Source organism: Astyanax mexicanus, chromosome 1 (genome assembly GCF_023375975.1).
Source record: "Astyanax mexicanus isolate ESR-SI-001 chromosome 1, AstMex3_surface, whole genome shotgun sequence".
Lineage (NCBI taxonomy): Eukaryota > Metazoa > Chordata > Actinopteri > Characiformes > Acestrorhamphidae > Astyanax > Astyanax mexicanus.
This window is the reverse complement of record NC_064408.1, coordinates 98056543-98080563: the sequence shown is the minus strand read 5'-3', so window position 1 is coordinate 98080563 and position 24021 is coordinate 98056543. Positions and strand designations below refer to the sequence as shown.

At 38.1% G+C, this 24021-nt stretch overlaps 1 protein-coding gene across 1 annotated transcript in view; it reads right to left on the bottom strand.

The window, feature by feature from the left end:
- The window catches only part of LOC111191774 (uncharacterized), a 98059-nt gene that overhangs the window by 69518 nt on the left and 4520 nt on the right, over window positions 1-24021 (bottom strand). Inside the window, exons 3-4 of the mRNA XM_049475939.1 lie at window positions 7696-7836; window positions 7335-7409 (exon numbers count right to left, since the gene is read on the bottom strand). Coding sequence (XP_049331896.1) covers window positions 7335-7409; window positions 7696-7836 — 216 coding nt within the window. The remainder of the gene's footprint in view (window positions 1-7334; window positions 7410-7695; window positions 7837-24021) is intronic.

Here is a 24021-nt window from a genome sequence, read left to right as displayed (position 1 = left end):
TAATCAATAGCTGCAGCTCTATTCTATTTGCTGAATTAAAATAGTGAAAGTAAACACTCCCTACAACCCAAATACGGTCAATTTAAGAAATGATGTTTAACTTATTAAGAGAACTTATTGCCAAAACACAATCTGACCAAGGATGCCCACAACTGCACCAGCACTAGTCGGATTCTCCAGCAGTTTCCAGTATAGTAGGAGGAGAGAGAGAGAGAGAGAGAGAGAGAGAGAGAGGGGAAAGAGAGAAACAGAGTAAAACCCTGACATCTTTCTGTCCTAATGAGAACGTGGTCAGCTGCCTCTTCGACTACTCCTGGTCCCTGTTGGCAAATGACACAACTGCTATTCAGATATGAAGCTCAGCAGTTAAGTTCACCTCTGCACTATTCGGCGGGGTACTTTATGGAAACTCCTAATGTGCTTCCCGTAAGGATTTAATATGAGTAAAGGCTGAGGCTGAATTCACAGGATGGAGAGCAGAAATATCTAATACATTCATTTCTGTATCCATCCTCCACAAATCAACCCATTTTGTTAAGGAAAATTATTACATAGTTACTAAAGAAGACCATCTGCATAGAATGGATCGATTTAGCTTAAAGAAACTGTAGAAATGTGATCCTGAGGGCAATGCACTGATGTTTCACACGGCTGGAACAAGATCTGAACTCATCTCTTTATCAAATACAAGCATAATGAACACAATTCTTTTCATAATTACCCCGATTATTCATCATAACCCATGTTTTTAACTCCAAAGAGACTTTAACAACTATTTGACATTTTATCTATTTAACATTTTCCACAAAACTGAAGCTGCAGTCATTTATCAGTAGTCCTTTACCTGCAATGAGAACGGGTATGTTCAAGGCTGTTTGGCTATGTAAAAGCTAAAGACTGAACATTCTAGTGTTATTATAGGTTTGATCTGAATAAAGTTTTTTTTTTTTTTTTTTTTTTTTTTTTTTGGGGGGGTTAAGGTCATCACACATTTATTCAGGTACGTTTTTGAATGAAAAACAAACCATGAAAAGATAAAAAAAAAAACGAAATGAATGTTGCATTTCATTGCGTAATTGTTCCTTGTAATCAGAGTCTGTTCAATTTACTACATTGTCAGATATGCTAAAATTAGGCTGACTTATCTTGGCTGAGCTTTGTTGAGCAACGGAAAAAACAAAAGAGCATTAAGACAACAGAAGAGCAGCTGATCTTTTTTAGAGCAGAACAAAAAAGCCTCCCTCCTCTACACATTTTAGAACACAGGACTGCCCCTTTGAAAGGACTCGTTAATGAGATGATTAGCTGAATCAGGTGTGTCGCGAGAAGCGAAATCACTAAACATGCATGACTGTGAGGTGCCAGAATGAACTGCACACGAAGAAGGAGTGTCAATTTTCTGACAAGAGAACAACATGTTCTCTGTGAGTAAAGTATCCACCCTATTTCCAAGTTCTATCATCATCTGTACAGCCTCAGAGAATGAGACAAGTTCCCCAATAGTGAAAAAGCAGCCTCTGCCTCATCATCAGCAGAAGCTTCACCCAACTTTATCTGCTCTACAGTTAAGCAATGCTGCAAATTAATGTTTTTTATGATGATGTGAGACGTATGTTTTCTTATTACAATACTTATCAAAGAACAAAAGAACAGGGAGTACATGCGAACATATCCAATCTCTACTACATACGGTAAAACCACAGATCATTATAGTCATAATATAATTATGAAAATAATATAATATAGTAAACTAGCCTCCTCATTACTAGATTGCTTACAAAAAAATCTCATTCATGATTAATAGGCTCCACTCAACTATGGCAGTAACTTCAAAAAAGATGAATAGTTACAGCTGTTTTTCTTGATAATTTACAAATGTGTTATTTATTTCCACTGATTTTGCCCTATTTTACCAATAATCCAAGGACAAAAATCCCAAAAAGCTTGTGCCATTTTGGACTCTTTTGGTCTCTCTCAGCATGTGGCCGTAACTAAGAGCACAAACCGTCATGGCTACACTCTGGATGTGGTTATTCATCATTAAGGGTCTCAATATCTAGTATCAGCCTCTGTTAAAGATGTGGCTTTGTCAGATCATTACTGTGTGTTCTTTGATATGCGGGCCTCACTAGACATCAAGAGTGGGCGTATTTGTTTTGAGGAAAGGTTTAAAAATGACAGCACAGCTACACTTTTCCTGAGCAAAATGTGCACTGCACCATGTTAATCATCTGATTGTGTTGATGCACACAAAGGCAATAGTGCTATGGTTAAGAGAGAGATAGAGAGAAAGAGAGAGAATGTTGGGAGGCTGAAAGCAGGTGGTGTTAAATCAAGATTCAGATTCACAAAAATATCTTCAAAGACAGGCTGCATGATTACAATGCCATTATATGAGAAGCCTGACAATCATTTCCTTTTTCAACATAGATATTAATAATAGCAAACACCATGGTGTTGCCCCTCTTACACATACAGCACCTAAATGTAGAATAGAACTAATACAAACAACTGAATGATATAGTGAGTTTTCCTTTTTAAACTATAAAATTACAATTGGTATTTGATACTAAGTTGTTGATTTTAATGAAGTTCCAACACATTACCAACCAACTTCTCAAAGAATATGTTTCACTCTTACACTGCTTTAATTTTTTGATAATAACGGAGTGTAATAAAATTTTATTTAAAATCTAAAGAACTGTCTCTTAATGTAAAGTTTCTTTATCAATTCAAAGAATCAATTAAAGTGCCTTTATTTTAACAGTGTAGTAGCATCAGATATATATATATATATATATATATATATATATATATATATATATATATATATATATATATATATATATATATATATATAGCTAGTAAACACCCTTCTTGCTATTCATACAAAAATTACATCATGATTTTGGCCTAATCAAAGTGCTAAGATGGCTTTACTTAAAGTTGCAAAATGATGCCTTTGATACCACCAACTGGTTGGACTCTCAGGAAACATGCTAAAATGGTTGGGTTCAAGCTTGCCGAACAGGAATTACTTTGTTGAAATTGAAAGTAATGTTTCTGAGAGTGTGCAAGTGACCTGTGGTGTCCCCCAGGGTTTGATTCTTGGGCCGCTCTGATTTAATTTATACATGCTTCCTCTTGGACAAACCCTACAAGGCTATGAAATCTCTTACCACATACTTGGTTCTCTTTCTAAACAAGGTTTCCTTTGACTCAGTTTGTGAATGGCTTGAGAACATAATTAAATAGATGGATTCTGCAGATCAACAATCAAATGCATAGATTAGCTATCTACCTAGATTTAAGAGACATTAAATCTATATGATTATAAGGATGGAATAAGAAGTATTCTAGTATGTAACAGAATCGGCTGGCTACGTGCTACCACTGGTCTATAAATGGCTTAATGATGTAGGACCAGTGTATTTAACTGATATATTGCAGCTCGTTAGGGACTAGTCACTTAGTCCTGCCTAAGGCAAAGACTAAGCAGAATTTAGCTACTATGCTGCTCTCAAATGAAACCAGTTGACACAGAGCATTAGAAAAGCCCAGACACTACACCACTTTAAAATACAAGCTGGAAATGTTCTTATTTGAGCAGCCTTTGTTTTTTATCTGGATATTTCTATCTTGTGCATCTTTGTATTTTTTTATTCATTTAAAGCAGTTTGAAATACATCTGTGTATTAAAAGTGTTAGACAATTCAACTTTTCCTTCCAGGATGATAAAAGCATGTAAAGAGAGATGTCAGTATTATTTTCCACTCGGAGCTCAGTGAGATAAATAGAGCAATTTTAACAGAACTGCAGATGTTAAACTTCAATCAATACCATTTTTGTGTTTGATAGAAGAAGTAATAGAATATGAGATGTTTTATTATAATAGTTTCAATTTGATAAAGCAATTATTGGACCAGATTTACACAATTAACCATCAGATTTATCATGAAAACTTCAGCAGCGACAAGTTTTGACTTTTTTTATAATCTGTGAGCAAAATGAATGTGCTCTTAGTGATTTTAAACTGGTTTCAATTTGATTACCTTTTCTATATCTTCTGTTTTAATACTTGTTTTAATGGCTAATTTTGATCCATTTGAATTGAGCATTATGACAAACACTGAACTTGAACTGAGAAAAACAATAAAACAGTAACACTACGCAAGGCTCAATGTACTCCAACAGTTTTTGTCAAGCACTGAAATTAACTTTGTATCTGGAAAGTTTCACTTTTATTCCTTTTTGTCTTGCTGCTGATTTTTACTGTTGATGGAAAGCGCTGTCACACCTGAGAATATATTAATATTGTTTACCAAAGTCGTTTCTGTTGATCATTTGTTTGTGTTTTAAAGCAGGTTTGCTTATTATTTGAATTTGGGGTCCTGATACAGAGATTTTCAAGTCACTGTAACATACAAACAGAATGGGGAGAGAACTGATAATTAATATGAATGAACTAATTAATGAATTCCGTTTAATGAAAGTGGCTTAGTGTGCACACAGTCTAGACCTGAAGGAAACAATTGTCTGCACATTTAAAATGTTCTGTTGTCTTTCAATGTGAATACATTTCTGTTGTCTTTCAATGTGAATACATAACTGACTCAAACTGTGTCAATTGAACAAAAAACAAAAATTACTAAACTATATAATTTTTCAAGTACTTTTGTAATTACATTTACATATAACATATAACATATAAAACATATAACACATATTTACATATAACATATATAACATATAATGATATAACATGATGATATGAAAATATGATATGATGATAACATATAACAGTAAATACTTCTGCTGTTATGAAATGTGTGTAAAAATCTCGGTGAAACACAATCAGTCATAGCTAGAACACTGAGAGGCATCAGACCTAACGAGCACTTCTATCTGTTTTGTCCATGTGTAGCTGCTAAGTGCATATTACCTAAAGCCTGGGAGTAGTCCTACTGATGAGGTCAGAGGAAGTTGCATAAAAGGATGGGGTCCCATTATTCACCTCCATTATTCCATTCTTCCTGCCCTCGTTATCGGCCAGAGGCAACATTAAAATGTTTATCTGTTGGCCTTTGAAAATACAGAGATAAATCCAGCCTCAATTAAAGACGATGCGTCAGAGGTACAGCGCCGAAATAGAATTACAGCGAGAGGAGGCTCCTTAATATCCCGTTGATGCTCTGCAGGTGATGCTTGTATCATAAACCTGATCTCCCTACTTAGGCGGCCTACTGCTGAGCTGTATCTGTAAAAGCTACTTAGAGCGCGGCTTCACACCGAACTGACAATAACACTGTCTTGACACCCCCATTAATGTTTCATCATAGTGTTTTAATGAACATAACACCATTTCAGTGCCGAGTGCTGCGTCCTTGGATAAAGGAGATGTTGCAAATGTGAACGGTACACACCGTATGACCCCCACAGATGGGTTCTTCGCTTTTGACGTGGCTGGCTAATCAGTTACCTTATGGTGAATTTACACAACTATGTTTTGTTCTTTCGCTCAAAAGCTTATAGTGAAGGAAACGAAGCATTACATTTAGTGTACATCATTTACACATTAAAGGGCCTATATGCTACATTTTCCTTGCATTTTAATTGTCTTCAAAACTCTACTTGGGCCATTTGTGGGGATTTACATAATAAAACATCTATAACATAATTTCCTATAACCTTTTTTGATCTATTTTTATCTTTCAGAAACATATTTTTAGTGTTTAAGCTTGAAACACTACTTCAAAATATAACTCAAATTGGAGACGAATGTAAATTTAACAATTCCAATGTTTTTCTCAGATTGAATTTGGTCACACTCATAAATGGAAGAGACCTGTTCCTGTCCGCAATGGTCACTGTTTGCAGCACTCAGCATGGTGTCTGTTTATGGACAGAGTCCCATCCTTCAACTGAAAGAGCCAGTCAGCTTGCTAGAATGCTTGGTGGAAGCCCCCCCTCAATGTGGAGATCTGGACAAGTGCAGCAGCCAGAATACATTTTTTTTTGCATTTCTGGGCCAAACGCTACAAGCTTTTCATGAGAATTTAATATCAAACTGTATCATTTTTCTCCTTTAACAGAGATTAGAGACTGGTATTCAATAACTGCAAATATCTCTCTGGCAGCATTGCAAAGATGGATGCTGAGCTAACAGACTTTTCTATGAGGACATTGGTCTCCATCTCAGCACTAACAGCACTAAACTCTTGCCTGCAGAAAAAAGACACATAAAATCCTAACTAAAGATTCACATTCATGTCACATTACTACGAATGGAAAACACATGCAATCCAGGACCACTTACTAAAGTGTTTTAAATCTGATTTGAATAAATCTTTTTTAATCAACTTTATTTTCACTCGGGATGTAAAAAGAAAAAAATGGACCGTAAAAGACCATAAAAACAAATTGACATATAAAAAGTAAAACATTTACAATAGATAAAATAAAGAAAAAGATAATGATAAAAGTAAAGTAAAATGATAAGAATGATAAGAAATGAAAAAAAATAAATTACAATGAACTAAGAACATAAGAATAAAAATCTAAATTATAAGAATAAAAAAAGAAAAAGAAATAGTAATACATAAAAAATAAAAATAAAACAAATTAAATTTTAAAATAATAAGAAAAAGATAAACTTATTTAAAAAACTCATTTAAAACAATCACAGGCTTTCGGATGGTGATTAGAAACTAAAAGTGTAAAAATGGTTCAGTGATCCCTGCAAGCTGAGCTTCAACATTACCTGTAGTGAATTCCAGCTCACTGGTGCATTGTAGCTTTTTATTTTTTTTTTTAGCTCACTAAAAACTCTTGGTACCTGACAGGTGATCCAGCCACTGGTGCAAGTCTGATATGCATTGTTAGTTATTGAGATCAGAGAAGAGTTATAAAAAATCGATTTATTCAATACAGAACTGAAAATATATGATCTACGCCAAATTAAAGCAAAACATCTGATTTAAGTCAACAGCCTGGTCAATTTTGTGAATTAGGTAAAAATAAATCAATCACTTTTTGTGACATTTTGCTTGAATTTTGCTGCATTATTTTCTATTAAATGCAGAATGACCTCATGAGACAACATGAACTGTTTATACAAATACAATTGTGAGAATTTATTTTTTTCAATTATAGGGAAAATTTATTAAATCATCAATAAATTATGTATTTTATTTTACTCATTTTGGGGAATTATGTTGTTGATGTAAGATGTTTTATCAAAGTAAAAGTTTATTTTTTTTTGAGTATCAATGGAGAGAGTGTGTAAAATTAGTTGAAACATAAAATCAGAGAACACAATTTCCACTCTTACTAACCTGCTCTTTGGGTCTGTTTGCTTGTTTTGCTTTTGGATTTCCCACCTCAGCCAGAACCTCTGCAGCCATCCTGGCCTGTTATAATACACACACACACATGCACACAGGCAAAATTAAATAGAAATATTCACATCAGTCATGAACGGGGCATCCATCAGTGCGTCTGTGAGCTCAGGGCAGGGTGAGATCATAATGCCTGGCCATTTGCCTGATTACAAAAGGCCTTAAGAGAAGCGGACGGGCCATGTAAACGTGCAGAGAGATTGGAGCTGACTGATAATGATGGAAAGCTGCCAGATTCCGAGCTGCTGCTCCTGAAGAACCGACATATCAATGTGGAAAATCTTCGTTCTGTGCTCACCTCCACATCAGAGGCTGCTGCTTCCCAGCGTTCTACCCCAAGCCTGGAGTGTGCATCGTCAATGACGTCTATGCTGGTGATCTGAGCCGTCTCCGGCTCCAGCTTCTGCAGAAGCAGCACGGCTTTCCTCCTCTCCAACAACTGAAAGAACACACACACACATGGCACAGTGCATGTGAGCAAAGAGCAATTCCACTAACTGATGGGTTAAGAATGTGTTTGCCTAAACAAGTAAAGTTTTTTTAGGGAATCAAAAGCATAAAATAACTTTTTAAAAATTAGAGTTAAAAAGAATAATAAAAAAAAAATGTTAGCCTTGATTTTCATATAGATTTATCAAAAACTCCACACTGCAAAACACAGTTTATATAAATGCCTATCACAACTATCAATTGGCAAATGTACAAACCACAAACAATAAACAGCAGTATGTTTTAATTTGAAGTGAGTAGCATTTAAAAAAAGAGAGAGAAAGAGGGAGAGAGGGGGAAACAGAAAAAAGCACTGCTTTAGCTCCAAATACCATTTCAAACCTTCAGGGCACACAATGTTTGCAATTCGTCACATGCAGGGAGCATTGTTTAATACACAACACATGCAAAGCTTAGGGCACACGCAGCAAGCAATATCGTGTCTGCTGCACCTAAAACCTTGCTTCCATTTAATCAGGAGGAGGGGAGGAAATGAGGGGGAAAAAGGCAGTCTGTAGATGCTGTAGCTCATTCTTCTTCTGGGCACTGTGGAACAAAAGCATCTTAATTTCCTCTCGCAGACTTCAAATAATCCCGTTCTTGGCCTTCAGCTGATTCCGCAGATCCTCCACCTGAGCCTTCATAAGGTCCCCTGGCTTCTGCCTGCAAGGGGGAGGCCACAGAGAATATTAAGCACAACCTGCAGCCCCTGAGGTATTTCAAACACACGTTAAGACAAAAACACGGCACCCAGAATCCAAAACCAAACATGTTCAGCATAGACATAGACTCTGTAGAACCTAGAACCTTTACAAATCAAAATGCTAGAAAATCACCTGAAACTCAAACATGTTGGGTGTGTGGACACAATCTAGAACATTCCTGAATAAAAGTACTACAAAAACGGAACCAATATTTCAGACCAAGCATGTTTAATTAAAGTACACACCCTAGAAAGTATTTAAAGTTCAAATAACATTCAGATTTTAAAGTCAAACATATGTACAACATAGATAAAAGGCACGGGTCATAAGGTAAAAAAAAAAAAAAAAAGAGAGAGAAAAAAAAAATACAGACTTCGCTCCACATTACATATTCATGAAAAAAAAAAAATCAACACTAACATACGAAAACAAAAATAAAACAGCACACATGATTCCAAAACAAGTTCAAAATATACAAAATGTAAAAACAGACAAAATGTAAAAAATGTCCTGCAATATATTCTGCAACATATCTGCTAATAGAAGACAGTTCATACAGATCTTTTTTTTTTTAAAGAACTTTCAGAACAGGAACAACACCAGTATTTCAAGACTGAGAAGAGATACAGATGCTAAGACGCATTTCTTTTCTAAAAATAAAAAGCAAAAATCTGACATGTACATTAAAAAATATATTTAGTATACATTTTAGAAATTATACAGAACACATATTTTAAATAAAAACAAAACAGAAAGTAGAATAAAAAAATTAAAGAGGTACAGCAGAAGAACATAAACTCTAGAATTTACAGTATAGACAAAAGGAGAAACTAAACGTTTTCAACATACAGTCTAAATACGTGTTGACATCTCTTCTAACAGGTTCTTTAACAAAAGCAGGATAAACTTAATTTTTATTCCTTTTGATTTTTTTGGACAAAACAATACAGTGTATATAAGTAGAAACACAGAAACAACAAACAAACACAAGATACACAATATACCGTTTTTGATCATATTGCGTTTTTTTGTGGAACACTGAATATTGTAATAAATATTACCAGTATGTACTGTAAAATATTGTAAAATACCATGATATATATTTTATTATATATATATATATATACATGCTCTTAAAATATACAGTATGGTTAACAATCATAATTTTAAAAACAAACAGAACGTACAAAAAATAGAAGTAAAGAATATACACACCCCCTTGTAAGAAACCATTAGCTGTGCTTGTTGGAGTCTGAGTAAAATTGCTCCAGACACTATTCTATTCCTAATGGCACCTACATGGCTTTATTGAAGCTTCAGGAGTGATGGGCCTCTAATGAGAAAGTCTTAATGAAGCTCCCTATCTGCATTGTACACTTTGTATAGTTTTCTGCTTTCTTTCTCCCTCTCTTTTTTTCTCCTCTGAACCCCCCTGGTGAGTGCCACAATTACTATGCAGTGAGTGGAGCATTCTTTACTAGCCTAATTCTGTGTGGCCTCTGTGTCTCCAAGCTGCATCATTATTGTCACACTGTCACTCTCCAGGGAGGGCTCTGTTCAACCACACACCTGGAGCAGCTCTGACAGGTTCTACACACACATATGGTGCATAGATAAATAAAGCCATATGGCAGCTGATGCACCGGTATGATAAAGTGCACTCGCTCAAAGCCAAGCCTGGGCAATTTACATCTATATTTAATAAGGGTGCAAATCTCTGACCCCATGATTCAATTTGATTGTGAATCTTTAGGAAACGAGTCAGTGCATTCTGACATCTCAAATTTCACCAGGATTTTACTCAGCTTGATTATTTCAATATGATAAACATGAGCAGAAGAACTACTTACATCGTAGTGGAGTACAGACAGAACAGTGAAAGCTTTTTTTTTTTACTTTTTATTACTGCCATAGCTAAACCTTATTAATCAAATTTGGTATAAATTCTAAAATACTGGCTATTCTTTACATTGTGTGAACATTTCATAAAAAAATAAAAAAATAAAAAAACAATTAACAAAAATGTCCCATTATTTAAAGGCATAAAACTTTTCTTGAATGAATGTGCATTAAAATTAAGTGTGTGCATTTTGGCAAAGCAATGTTTTGAGTTATTATTAATATTATTTATTAATATACAATAGAGCTATTCAAGACTTATAATTACTTATGTACAATCTGAAAATAAAATTGACCAATTGTTCAGTAAAAAAAACATATTTCACAAATTATTTAAGAATTAGTTACTAAAAGATAAATGACAGGATGTTATTAATTAGAGACTTTAGTAATTAATAATGGCAAACTATCTGTCTAGAGATTTAGTTTAAATATTTAGTTAGAGATATTTGATTTATTACAATGTCATTCTTTTTTCTTTTTTTGTAGAAAATTCTACAACTAGATACAGTTTTGCATGAGAAAGTTTGACTTTACGTATAAACAAAAAATAAGATGTTTAAGTGTGGAGTTTACTCGTACTGGAAAATATTTTTTTACTCATTTAGGAAACAATTATCTTATCACCCTGTTAGAACGTCTCAATAATTTAAAATGGTTTATACAGAAACATAGTCATTAGTTGCAGCCATAGTCTAAAAAAAAACTATATTATATTTAACAGACCTATATTATACTGTCTAAAAAAATGTGAGACCTGCAGGATGACCCAGATTGCATAAAACATTTGCAGTTTGAATGCGACCCCTCTCTTTAGGCAAAGGGCAGGATTTTCTGCATCACATGCGAGTGCCCTCTAGTCTGAAGCATGTGGTCAGAAACAATAAAACAGGACAGATTCTCTCACCCACACACACACACGGTGCTGGGCGCTCATCAGCAGTGATAAGCAGGCGAGTGGCGGAAGCTGGAGCTGGAGTTTTCTGGCAGGTTTTGGACAGCTGATCCGGTGGGGTAGGCCAACAGAGAGCAGGGCCTTGAAGTGACAGAGTGTTAGTTGAAGGGTGAGGAAGCCTTGCACTCCTCACACACACACACACACCCACAAACACACATTCAAGAGCGAACACCCCCTCGCATTCATACACACACACACACACACACACACACACACTGCGTCCCGGCTTGGCTCCCCAAGCCGCTCCAACACAGCACCGCAAAACACTAAACTTCTCTGACAGTGCAGGCAGGCATTGGCGGCTTCCTGACGAGCGCTGCCGAGCTGCTAGCGACAGCTGTCAAGCGCCATGCTATCAACCACTCCGCAAACTGATATCCCAGCCACAACCCATAAATACTGCCTGCTTAATGTTCTGCTGCAGAGGGGGAAAAATGAAATAAATATATAACACTCCCCCCCAACACCCCCCACCCCCCCCCCTTGCGCCTCCTAATCTACCGTCCCTTATATTTAGATATGTAAATGTTAGCTTTAAAGAAAACGCCGCCACGTGCGCCTCAACATCTCTTTTTCCCCGGCTGTCGTCCTGAGCCATCAGAAGTGAAAAGAGATAAACTGACGTGTGAGGGAGGCAGAGAGATCAGATAGGAAACACCGGGGGACGCAGGAGCGACGCTTCGAAACATCGCAAAGCAAAAGAGCGAGAGAGGAAGAGTGTAAGAAAGAGAGAGAGAGAGGGGAAAGGAACACCTGAGGATTTGTGAAAGTACAAGTGCAATCTGAGGAGCCGCTCAAAGCAAGTCTGATCCCGAGCTTAAACAAAAGCACGGACAGTTCTCAAGTCTGCAAATTCTCCACTCTGCTGCGCCTGGAAAAAAAAAAAAGAAAAAGTTTGCAGCTGGAAAATTACGAGCATTACCGAAACACTTTGAATCCCTTTTTCTGCAACACCACCTTTTTTTGGGGAGAGCCAATTTTGAGGAAAAGCGCAGATTTGTTTCAATTACGAGCAATTATGTGATATATTTGAGCACTTTGGCGCCGCTGCCGAGTATCCGTCATCTGGGGGGATGGACTTCTGAAGCTATGGGCTTGAAATTGAAAGCGCAACAGTGAATAGAGGAGAGGTTTCTGAATGGTAACTAACTGCAGTCAATTTGAGTCCCATTTCCTCTCTGGGACATTTTCACAAAAAAAAGAAAAAAAAAAAAAAAAGAAAAAGCCTGCTCTCCTGGCAGATTGTTCCAGGCCTCTCCCATGCTGGGTAAAAGGCTCCTGTCTCTTTACTCTGGGGCCTGGATCCTTCTCAGCACAGAGTCCTGACAGCCAGTCAATGCGATGCAGGGGCCAAGGGAGGCGTGCAAATTGACTCCCACACCCAGAGGGCATCCATTTAGCCCATCAGTACAGTGAGTGTGTGCGTGGATGAGTGTGCACCCCCCTCTCCCAATACAATACACCACACACACCCCAGCATGTCAGCACATCGGCGGTCACGCCGCCTCTGATGCCAACATGATACGCAATTAATCATTCATCATGACACGCATATGCTTACATCTATCACGTCGCACGAGCATCCCGAAAACATTATACAATCGCTCACAGTGGTTTTGGACGCCTTCTATTTTCTGAGGCGACCGCAAGCCTTTAAGAGCTACAATTATCCTCTGATTCTCCAGTCGTCAAACCTAAACTTAGCCTTATTTGTTCTAACATTTTCCACCTTTATTTAAAGGGTTGCTGTAGCAAGTGTGCAGTGATTCCTTCTGACTTGAAACTAATCTGTTGGGGAAGCAGAATGAGAGGGTTTTTGGGGGTCCTAGGATTTGTTCTCTTCTGTACTACTGAGAAATAATAATTTGACCAATAACAATAGTGGAATCTGTTTGGTGCTTACAGAACCATATATATATATGTATTTACAAGAGTTCTTTATAAAAAAAAATTAACAGACGTTATTAAGCAGTCACATGCTTCTTTAAGCTTCCATTTTTCTATATACACACAAATACAAAAAGTAATGCTTTGCATTATTGACACTGTGCACACTTGTTTATTCACGAAATAATCTTTGTAATTCGATTAAAAAAAATGTATTGTGCTACTTTTCTTGTGTTAAATTTTTTTTTCTGTGATCCACTGCTGACATCTCTAACCTGAAGTACAAAAAAGACCATAACTCATTCTGACATGACTACTAAGAACATTGGGTCTAGAATTATCCTAGGCCCTGTACATTAATGTGTGATTCCCCTGCTGCTAATACACCTGATCCAGTTAATCAGCTGAATAACAAGTCCTTCCTTAGTTGAAATGGGTGTGTTGGATCAGAACAGCCAATACACATGCAGGGCAGGGGGTACTCCAAGACCATGGATCAAAGCAAGTGCCTTAAAATTAAACAGGCTATAAAACTCTGTTCTGATTGGCTCCTTCGTATTGTGTTCGATTAAAAGAAAAGAAGTGTGAACACTCCTTAAAAATTTTTAAAAGGATAAACTGCTATGTAGACCGAATAGGAAGATGAATAAATGTAAATTGACTGGTTATTGTGGCTTTACAAAAACAAGAATATTCACATAATTAATTAAACTTAATTTAAAACAATTAAAATATGGTGTTTGATGGTATAGGTTTTTAAAATCAAGAAAAACAAGGGATTCACCTAATATGGTAAAACATCAGTGTGTGAAGATATTTAACTAAAGCATTTAAAATGCATAGGTCAAACAGTCAGATTTGTTTTTTATTTGTAAAAAAATATTTTTGTTGATGTATTTATTGAACTGCAAAAGAGCAGAACATTTAGGTGACGATGGAATACTGCACTAAAGTATCAGCGTTTTATTATATTTATTGCATTTGCAACTTTACTGTAAGGTTAATTAGGTTGTTCTGTCCTAATTTTAACATTTGTATGAACAGAAATGTCTCTGCTTTAGCACATACGCACAAGAAAAATAGCCAACATCGACTTTCCATATCAATGTATCAATTTATTTGGATAAAGAGGAATGAAGTGCTGCCTACGTCTGTAAAACATGAAACGCCTTCTAATTATTGTGGCAAATATTCCCATATGTTAGCAGTTAATGTGTTGCTGAAACACAATTTCACAACATTTCCATTATAACATGCCGTGGTAAGCGGTGGAAAAAAATGGCTCCCATAGACTAAGATAAAATTAGAGCACTTAATAAATTACATCACGTCAGGCTGACAGATGATAGAACCTGTTATATTTAGCAACTAAGTGTCTTAATGATCACTCAGCGCCTGGTGTTGGAGATTTAGGGGACAAAAGAGGCGGGTGTGCGCTTTGTTGGCTATAAAAACGGCTTCTCAATTTTTCATACTGTCATTCTGCTCTATTAGCAAAGCCTAACACAATTAGTTATGAATATGCAGTAATAACATGCAAATTGTTCCCTCCCAATTGCCCCTAGGCAGTGGTCTTTGCCACTCCAAACCCAATTCTTTCTACATCATTACAGCAGCTTGGCATAATTCATCAGTGAAGGGGGTGGAAAAAGGGAAGGGAAAAAAAAAAAAACACCTCAGCCTTATTGCCGACTAGGTTAAACAATCGGCAACTGTTAACCGTCGTGTGATGGCAGCGGAGGCAGGCGGCATTAACCGTGCCGTCCCGGAACCTCACCACTCTGCCACTTGTGCGTGTTCTCTCCTGGGTGATGTTAGACACTACATTTGAGCCTGCCAGAACAATTAACCCTTCTGTTAATTAGAAGGAAATGTCAGGCGTGCAGATGGTACAAGCTGGCACCCAGCCATCCCGCCAACTGCTCCTGAATGAGGCTTCCCCGCTGCTGACAGCTGCTCTGCCGTGGCCCAAACCAGCAGATGTCAAAACTTTCCAGCTGGGGACGACTTGAGAGGCAGAGTAGGGGGGTTAATGGGGAGGGGCTGCTGGAGGGAGGTGGGGGTATGTTCACTCACTACAGCAGCAGCAGCACTTCCTTGCAATAGGATCTGTTGCTTTTGATCAAAACATAAGGACAGCTCGGGCCTGGCATGCAATGAAAACGACCCTAGAGACACCCGGGGCAGGAAAACACGAACCAGATGTGACCGCATGCGCAGTTTTAAGCAAATGAAAACTTGTTAATGCGTGGTGTTCATCTTTCAGAGAGAGCAGAAAATGGGAAAATGATTTCCAGTTCTTTTATAGACATTACATTAATCTATATATATGAATCAATTTAGAAATCAAATGCATCTCAAATAATATTTTGCTTTGCATTTAGCGATACCAGACGGGCACACTTGCGGTGGCGCTACTGTTTGATTTATGTGACTAATGAGCGAAAAACAACTGTTGTGCAACTCGCTCCGCAGATCTGCAATGCAAATAGGGGGTGGCCGGCGAGGACGAGCTGGAGGAGAGATGATTGGTGGAACTGGTAGCGACAGTGGGCTGGAGCGCTTCTGTCTGCACTTTGGCCACAGTGTAGTATATTGATTTGTTTGCTTCCCTAATAACAGACGACCAGAACCTGGAAAAGTCAATAAAGACGAGGGGGGGAGAAGTTGTGTCCGCCCACAAAGCAGAAGCTCTTGAAAGTGAAATTTCTCACTTTCACAAGCACTGATACACTAACTTCTGGCAAATAAAAGAGATTTATTTCTGTCGCTACAGCTCACGCCGCACTTCCGTCAGTCAGCCCGGCTTGAGCCCCTTGCATCTTATAAAGTGTCTCCGTGCTGGGAATTAATTTATAGGAATAATCTTGCAGGATTATTACACCGAAAGGTCAAATAATGCCATACAGGGAAGTTCGTCTCTCTTGTAAAGTCAGTGTAATTCTACAGCTTGAAGATTAAAAGGGGAAAAAAAGAGTGCTAGTTTACATAACTGTATAAGCTCAGCTGGAGATTATGAAAAGTGTAAAAACGATAAGGAGTCATCAGAGAGTAAAATAACGGAACTTGACATCAATAAATCACCGCTCCTTATTTTGACTTATTCCAGCGAGCGTAAATATATAAATAAATGTGCGGATAAACAAAGCAAATAGAAAAAAAATGAGAAAACAGATGAAGGAGTGAAATTCCATCACCTACCACGGTGATACTACCCCTGAGGATCATTTCAATCTGTTCCTTTTAATGTTGACGCTGGTGGCAGGATGCTGCCTACATTTCATATTTACATGATTTGATGCCGGTGTTATTATTATTATTTTTACATATTTATTTATTTCTTTATTTTTTTGAAAGCGCTGTATCTGTTCCCGGAGCCGACTGCGAGAGTATAACCACAGGACACACAGGCTCAGCAGCGTGGCGCTCAGTCTGGCATAGCCACCCCCCTGGCACAACACCTTCCTCTTTGAACGTGCTTCGCTTCCCCAGGAGCCTGCCTGTCCCTCGGGTGAACTGGGAGACATTTTATCCTCGTGCCGCTTAAGCGCCGCTGTTGCTCCTGGAGAAGCCGCATGGTTTGTGAGAAGTTCTAAAAAGTTTACCTAAAAATGCTAATGAGAACTAAAGGTGAAATGTTACACAAGAAGAACTTCAACTGAAGTACAGAACGAGGAGAATGAGGGGGGATTTAACTTTCTGCAGGCGGGCGAGAGGAAGACAATACAAAGCTGTAGCGGGCCGAGCAAATAAAGGAGATTATGATGCATCACTGCCCCCTCACCAGTCAAATGCTGACACACAACACTACTCCTATTTTTAACAGACCCTCTGTGACCAGTAAACTGATCAAAACGTACTTGTACTTCTGATTGAATATGTATTACAGGATATTACTCTCAATAGAACATGCAACAGAAAGATTTCGGTTCTTTCCCTAAAGAAATGTCCCCTTTTAAAAAAAGAAAGGGTTCTGTTTACCATCTTAAAAACCTTGACTTTTAATGAAAAGAACCCAAGTGCGTTCTACAAGCATTTCTTATACATTTTCAAAATATTATCCAGAAAGTTTCTATTAATAGAAACAACAATGATACTCTTAGTAATTATTTTAATATACAGCTACAATCGTACTACCATGGCTGTAGATCTTGTGCAAAAATATGGGCACCCATTATATACATATATATACTCTGGAAAATGTACAGCAAACAGGGGCAGCACCTTTACAGTGCAGGCAGGAGACACAACATTCCTGTAAAATATATGTTCTACTAACACATGCTGTCTCAGACATTGTTTGGACTTTGTACTAGGGTAATGGCAGGATAAAGTCCTGGCAATGTTCATTACAACTACAACTGACCTGAACATTCACATTTAAACAAACAGCTCTTCCAGGTAGATATTCACATCGTTTTCCATACATACTGTACATACATATATCAAAATCAATAATGTGACCTATGTAAAAATGTGCACACTAGGTCAGCGCTGATGTAAATCACCGATTTAAAGCTTGCAAACAATTTCTGTAGCAGCTAAAAGTCATGTAGTTTTGAGACATGTTTTGGAACATTATCTTATTGTAGAAGCTATCGTTGTTTCAGCTCCAGATTTTAAACAGATAGTTTGACACTGTCATCACAGAATTGTGTTTTTTTTTTATGGAATACATTCTTATTTTCACCAATGAAATATTTCCAATGCCACTGATAGTGACACAGCCCCTAAAAAATGATAGATCCAACCCCATTCTTTACAGTTTCCAAGGTGTTCTTTTCATTAAACACAGCCCGATTTTGCTAACCCTGGCCAAGAAGCTGTATTTTGATTCCATCAGTTCACCGCACTTGTTTTGTAAAAGCTTCTCTGTCTGTTCTGTAGGAAATTATGTTTGTGCGAGCAGTGCTACACAATAGTGAACCACCCCCTCGATTTTCATGCAGGTTCTTTACAGGCATATGAGTTTTGTTTTTTTGTTTTTTACTAGTATGTGAGCAGTTATTTCTGTGAATTTTATTCTAAGTTTGTCTAGATCTCACTTAGTCCTCCACAGTGTCATTAGTTAAAACCATTCTACAATATAGAAACTAGGGCTGCGCGATTTGGATGAAATATTGCGATTTAAATTGTGATTATTTTTAATCCATTAAACCCTAAACCTGTATTAGTGGTTAACATATCTATCCAATATAATTATGAACTTCTTTCCACATAAAATATTTCCAAGGTTCTCAGATTAAATGCAGTTGTCAATTTTATTTTTAAATTTCAAGGAACAAAAAAAAAAAATCAAAATGTCACAGCTTTAACTTATTATTAGACAAAACTAAATAAATAAATAAATAAGACATAAATATTAAGATATTGTCACGCCGGCCACGGCACATTCTGCATCTCCTATCATTCCCGCTAAGCATTGGAGTGTCTATGAGCCTACAATGTGTCAAAGAGCACAATCCCCAGCACTCCGGGACACACGTGCCGCAACGTTGTGATGCGTCTCTGGAAGCGCAGGCTGCGTCTTTACACACACTCGCAGGTTATAGGCTAATTCAAACCGCAGCTCCTGGGATTAAAAATCGCTTCCATTCAAATAACAATTTCAATTTAAAAGAGATTAATCGCTCAGCTTGGAAATTTAATTTAGCTGACAATTCCAAATTACAATGAAGTTTTCTTTTTCTGTTAATCGAGTTGTAGAATATAGAACTTTTGCATTGCTCAGGGATCCACACTATCTGTACAGACACATTACAAAACATGCAATACCTTATATTAATAAGCTTCTAAGGAAACAACAGTAGAAAGCTGAGTGGTCAAAAATCCTCTCTGGTAGCATTGTCTGTATGTTAACCCCTGTGACCTGGGACAACCACCACAGACAAGCACATAACTGCTTTATTGTTAATTCCCAATAACATGTCGCTATCAAAAGGCCACTGGGTGGCTATGATCAGCAGACTTACATTACTGTCAAAAATATAACAGACAAATAAAACACACATACACAAAGAAACATTTAGGATTAATAATAGATGATTTCATGAAATATAATTAGGATAATTACATTTGCTTATGCATCATTTTCATCTCTGGGATTTAATCAAAACTTTGACGCAACCACTGCCACGCTCCCCAGTGATGAATGCTGTCTTTTGAGACGACCACATGAACTCATCTCCCTTTATCTAAATCTGGAGTGTGCCACTGCTTTTGATTTGTGGTTTACCCAAAGTTCACTTTCTGATTTGATTTGGAATATGCCCCCAGCCTCAGGTTCTTTTCAAAGGGTGGTAGAGAAAATAGACACATCATCACATGGCTTTTGTTTTAAAATAGTGTCAGTACAGGTCAATACTAAGGTTGCTGTAAGACAAAAACCTTGTATCTCCTAAAGGTAAGAAAAAAATTAATAACTCTCAATAGAAGACAATGTTAAAGATGTAATTCAAAATAATTTAAACCTTTAAATAATTTAAAATATATTATGTCAAAATAACAACTATTAAATGATGTCAGCAAGTAAAGAATGCAAGAATGTTTTTAGTGTAAAAGTGAAAGTGTGTTTAATGTCTACCTGGTCTAATATATTATTACCCTTGTTTTTCCTTTCATTTTGGAATGAATAAAATGCAATATAGCAGAATATATCATATTAAAACCTTGTACCTTAATTTAGACTCAATTATAGGCCTTTTTGACATACTTGTGAAATTATAAAAATATATTAAATAAATATGTAACAAAAAACTTTGAGGAAGTTTTTACATAACAGTGATGCGTAATATAAATATAATATACATGTTTTGTCTTATTTCTGTTTATTTTACATATATCAATACTTAATAAATCCCTTTTTTTTTAAACACTTTTACTGTACTGTGTTTGTGTGTAGCTAATCTATTGTTCCGTATCTAATCTAAAGACTGTGCTCTAAAGACTTTGGCACAATATTTTATACTGTATAAAGCAGGACATGCTGACTTTGACGTTATCTCTCCAAAATTACTGTTTAAATTCATGAAACCAAAACATGGGATAATGCAGATAGTCTTCTGTTGGAATAATATAGACACTGACCAAACACACACAGAAGGTCTGAGATATACGAGAGCAAAGACAGACTTCACTGTCTAAATAAATTCACTGTATAAAACATACCCCCAGCTAACATGGTCAGCCCATGCTACATCTAATTAGTCTTCTCTTGCCTTGCCTGGTGTTGTCTTTGGAGAGTTGGGGATTTGAGCCTGGCCGTGTCAGTGAAATATGGAGGGTGGAGGGGTGGGGTGTGTGTTGGAGTGAAATATGGAGCTGTGTGTGTGTGGACTGAAATATGGGTGCGTGCGTGTGTGTGTTTGCAGGGGTGCGGTGACAGAGGTCACTCTGGGGGAAAAAGGAAATCAATGTGGATGTTAATTACTCACAGGTCAAGTCCCTGTGCCGTCAGGTCTATTTTTTTCTCCTGACCTGTTTCAGCAGTGGCCCAACGGCTTGTTCTTCTCTCTTTGGTTCAAGTAGGCCCGGCCGAAACTACAGCTAGGAGAGAGGGCTCCTTTTAAAGGCTGCGAGAGCTGCAAACTACCTCAGCCATCACATGCATTAGGCAGCAAATATGGACATGGACTGGGGGCACAATTGGACGAGGATAGGAACCAGGATGCATCCATTAAAGCCTGTGAAAAAAAATATGTGTAATATTTTATGCATGATCCAGAGATAAGGGGTCTCTTTGCTATTATTTTGCTCTAGCGCTTGACTGCTTTTTAGGTCAGCAAACACAAGTCAGCTGAGACAGAAAAATACTGATGGATGCCTACCCTCCCCTTAACAACACTGAAAAGAAAAAGAAACAGTTGAAGTGATGGTGTGTTGAAACCTCTCCCAGCCTTTTTTCATACATATTTTACATTTCGTAAGTAGAACACAGGTAGGTGAAAGTGAACACTTAACATGATTTCACACAAGAGGATCAATAGAAACTGGGCCTGGGCTGCAGTAGGTACTGCTCTATGTATGTGCGTTTATATTTTGGTGTGTGTATATATATATATATATATATATATATATATATATATATATATATATAAATGTGTGTGTGTGTGAGTGTGTAGGGTGTGTAAGAGAGGTAGAGAGAGAGGTACAGAAAGAGAGAAAGAGAGGGGCTAATTAAGCAAAGCGGCTAAGCTGCAGGAAAAGCTTGCTCACTGAAGGTGCACAATTGATATTAGTGTTGAGAGGAGTGAGCTGAGGTAGCCGGAGCAGCATGCACTGAGGGGAATTAAACTGCGAAAGAGAAACAATAAAAGCAGGCTGGGGGCCCGAGCCGTGAAACGCTTGCTTAAAAGACTAAACGGAAGGGTGATCAGCAGGTCTGTGAGCCGCCCATTATGTGCTCAGATTGAAACAGAAAATCTAGCCGGCCACCGTGGAGAGACAATAACCGGAATTAAATTCCATACAACCTCTGTTTTCCAACCTGTGGAGAAACCCCCGCATACTGCTGCAAAACAAGCATTCACTCTCTATTGTTCGTTTTGAATTACGCTTAACAGGGTAATTTTGTTAAAAAACATACTTCTTGACGGCCACTCTTTGGCAGTGTTTTATTCTGCTGCTAACATTCCCAGAGTAACTTAAACTATGTCTGTACTCAACCCAGAAAAATAAAGGGCAGTTGAAAGATTTTGCTAGCATGCAGTGCATGTCCAAGAATTTCTAATTAGCGTTCAGCTACTGATGCACATGGGTTCTATTTAGCACACACATACTGGAAGAATTACATTAAAAAAAAAGCTGTTTTCTAACGAACAGGATAGTTCAGATTATTAGCACAAGACTCTAAGGCCACCATGACCAGTGCAGAGTGTAGGCTCAAGGAGGTTTGCCTTGATGTGCCAAAAGTCAAGAGACAGCAGTTTTTATATTGTTGGTCAAGTGTTATCCCAGGAGACACCTTGCAAACACCTGTACACACTTGTTTGTGGTGAGTTGTGAGTGAGACTGACTAAAATTGAAGCAAGGCCTAATAGTTAGTGCCAGGCAGATGAGGCCTTCTATTTCCAGTTGTGCAAACACACAGTGGATGGTAATGATCGTGACCGCTGTCATTTGGCTAAATTTGTCCATGTAAACAGACAAGCCACTCACATCCGCATCCACATCACACACATTTCCCACAGGACTGTGCAGCGCTCTTTAGCTTTTGTGAGAGCTGGTAAAAGTCACTAGACATAATACTGTGGCATGTCAGTGTAAAGTGGAACTGAAAGGCTGGAGCAAGAGAGCTCCCTTCTTTACTCATTATGAGGTGCAGTGTGGTTTGTGATCCAGAACTAATCATCAAGGATCAGTCAGTGACCTCACTGATGCTCTAGTGGCTAGAAGCAATCAAATCCACACAATCAAGTGTTTTGACATGCAGTGTAAAGCTTTTTAATTTTTACTGTCTTTTTATGTCTTTGCATTGTCCCACATCTATTTTGGTCTTTATGTCTTTGTGTTGTATCAATATTTATTTAAAGCACGTTAAATTTGTCATTTTGTATGAAAGGTGCAATACAAACTAGATTGCAGTTCCTACAGAAACTGCGAGTGTGATTGCAGTGCTGGCTGGTATCTGCTATGGTGTTGCTAAGGTGTTGCTAAGTGGTTGCTAAGGTGTTGCTATCGTATCCAGGGTGGTTGCTAAGGTGTTGCTAAGTGGTTGCTAGGTGGTTGCTAAGGTGTTGCTAGGTGGTTGCTAAGGTGTTGCTATGGTATCCGGGGTGGTTGCTAAGGTGTTGCTAGGTGGTTGCTAGGCGGTTGCTAAGGTGTTGCTATGGTATCCGGGGTGGTTGCTAAGGTGTTGCTAAGTGGTTGCTAGGTGGTTGCTAAGGTGTTGCTAGGCGGTTGCTAAGGTGTTGCTATGGTATCTGGGGTGGTTGCTAAGGTGTTGCTAGGTGGTTGCTAGGCGGTTGCTAAGGTGTTGCTATGGTATCCGGGGTGGTTGCTAAGGTGTTGCTAGGTGGTTGCTAGGTGGTTGCTAGGCGGTTGCTAAGGTGTTGCTATGGTATCCGGGGTGGTTGCTAAGGTGTTGCTAAGTGGTTGCTAGGTGGTTGCTAAGGTGTTGCTAGGCGGTTGCTAAGGTGTTGCTATGGTATCCAGGGTGGTTGCTAAGGTGTTGCTAGGTGGTTGCTAGGTGGTTGCTAGGGTGTTGCTAGGCGGTTGCTAAGGTGTTGCTATGGTATCCGGGGTGGTTGCTAAGGTGTTGCTAGGTGGTTGCTAGGTTGTTGCTAGGGTGTTGCTAGGCGGTTGCTAAGGTGTTGCTATGGTATCCGGGGTGGTTGCTAAGGTGTTGCTAGGTGGTTGCTAAGGTGTTGCTAGGCGGTTGCTAAGGTGTTGCTATGGTATCCAGGGTGGTTGCTAAGGTGTTGCTAGGTGGTTGCTAGGTGGTTGCTAGGGTGTTGCTAGGCGGTTGCTAAGGTGTTGCTATGGTATCCGGGGTGGTTGCTAAGGTGTTGCTAGGTGGTTGCTAGGTTGTTGCTAGGGTGTTGCTAGGCGGTTGCTAAGGTGTTGCTATGGTATCCGGGGTGGTTGCTAAGGTGTTGCTAGGTGGTTGCTAAGGTGTTGCTAGGCGGTTGCTAAGGTGTTGCTATGGTATCCGGGGTGGTTGCTAAGGTGTTGCTAGGTGGTTGCTAGG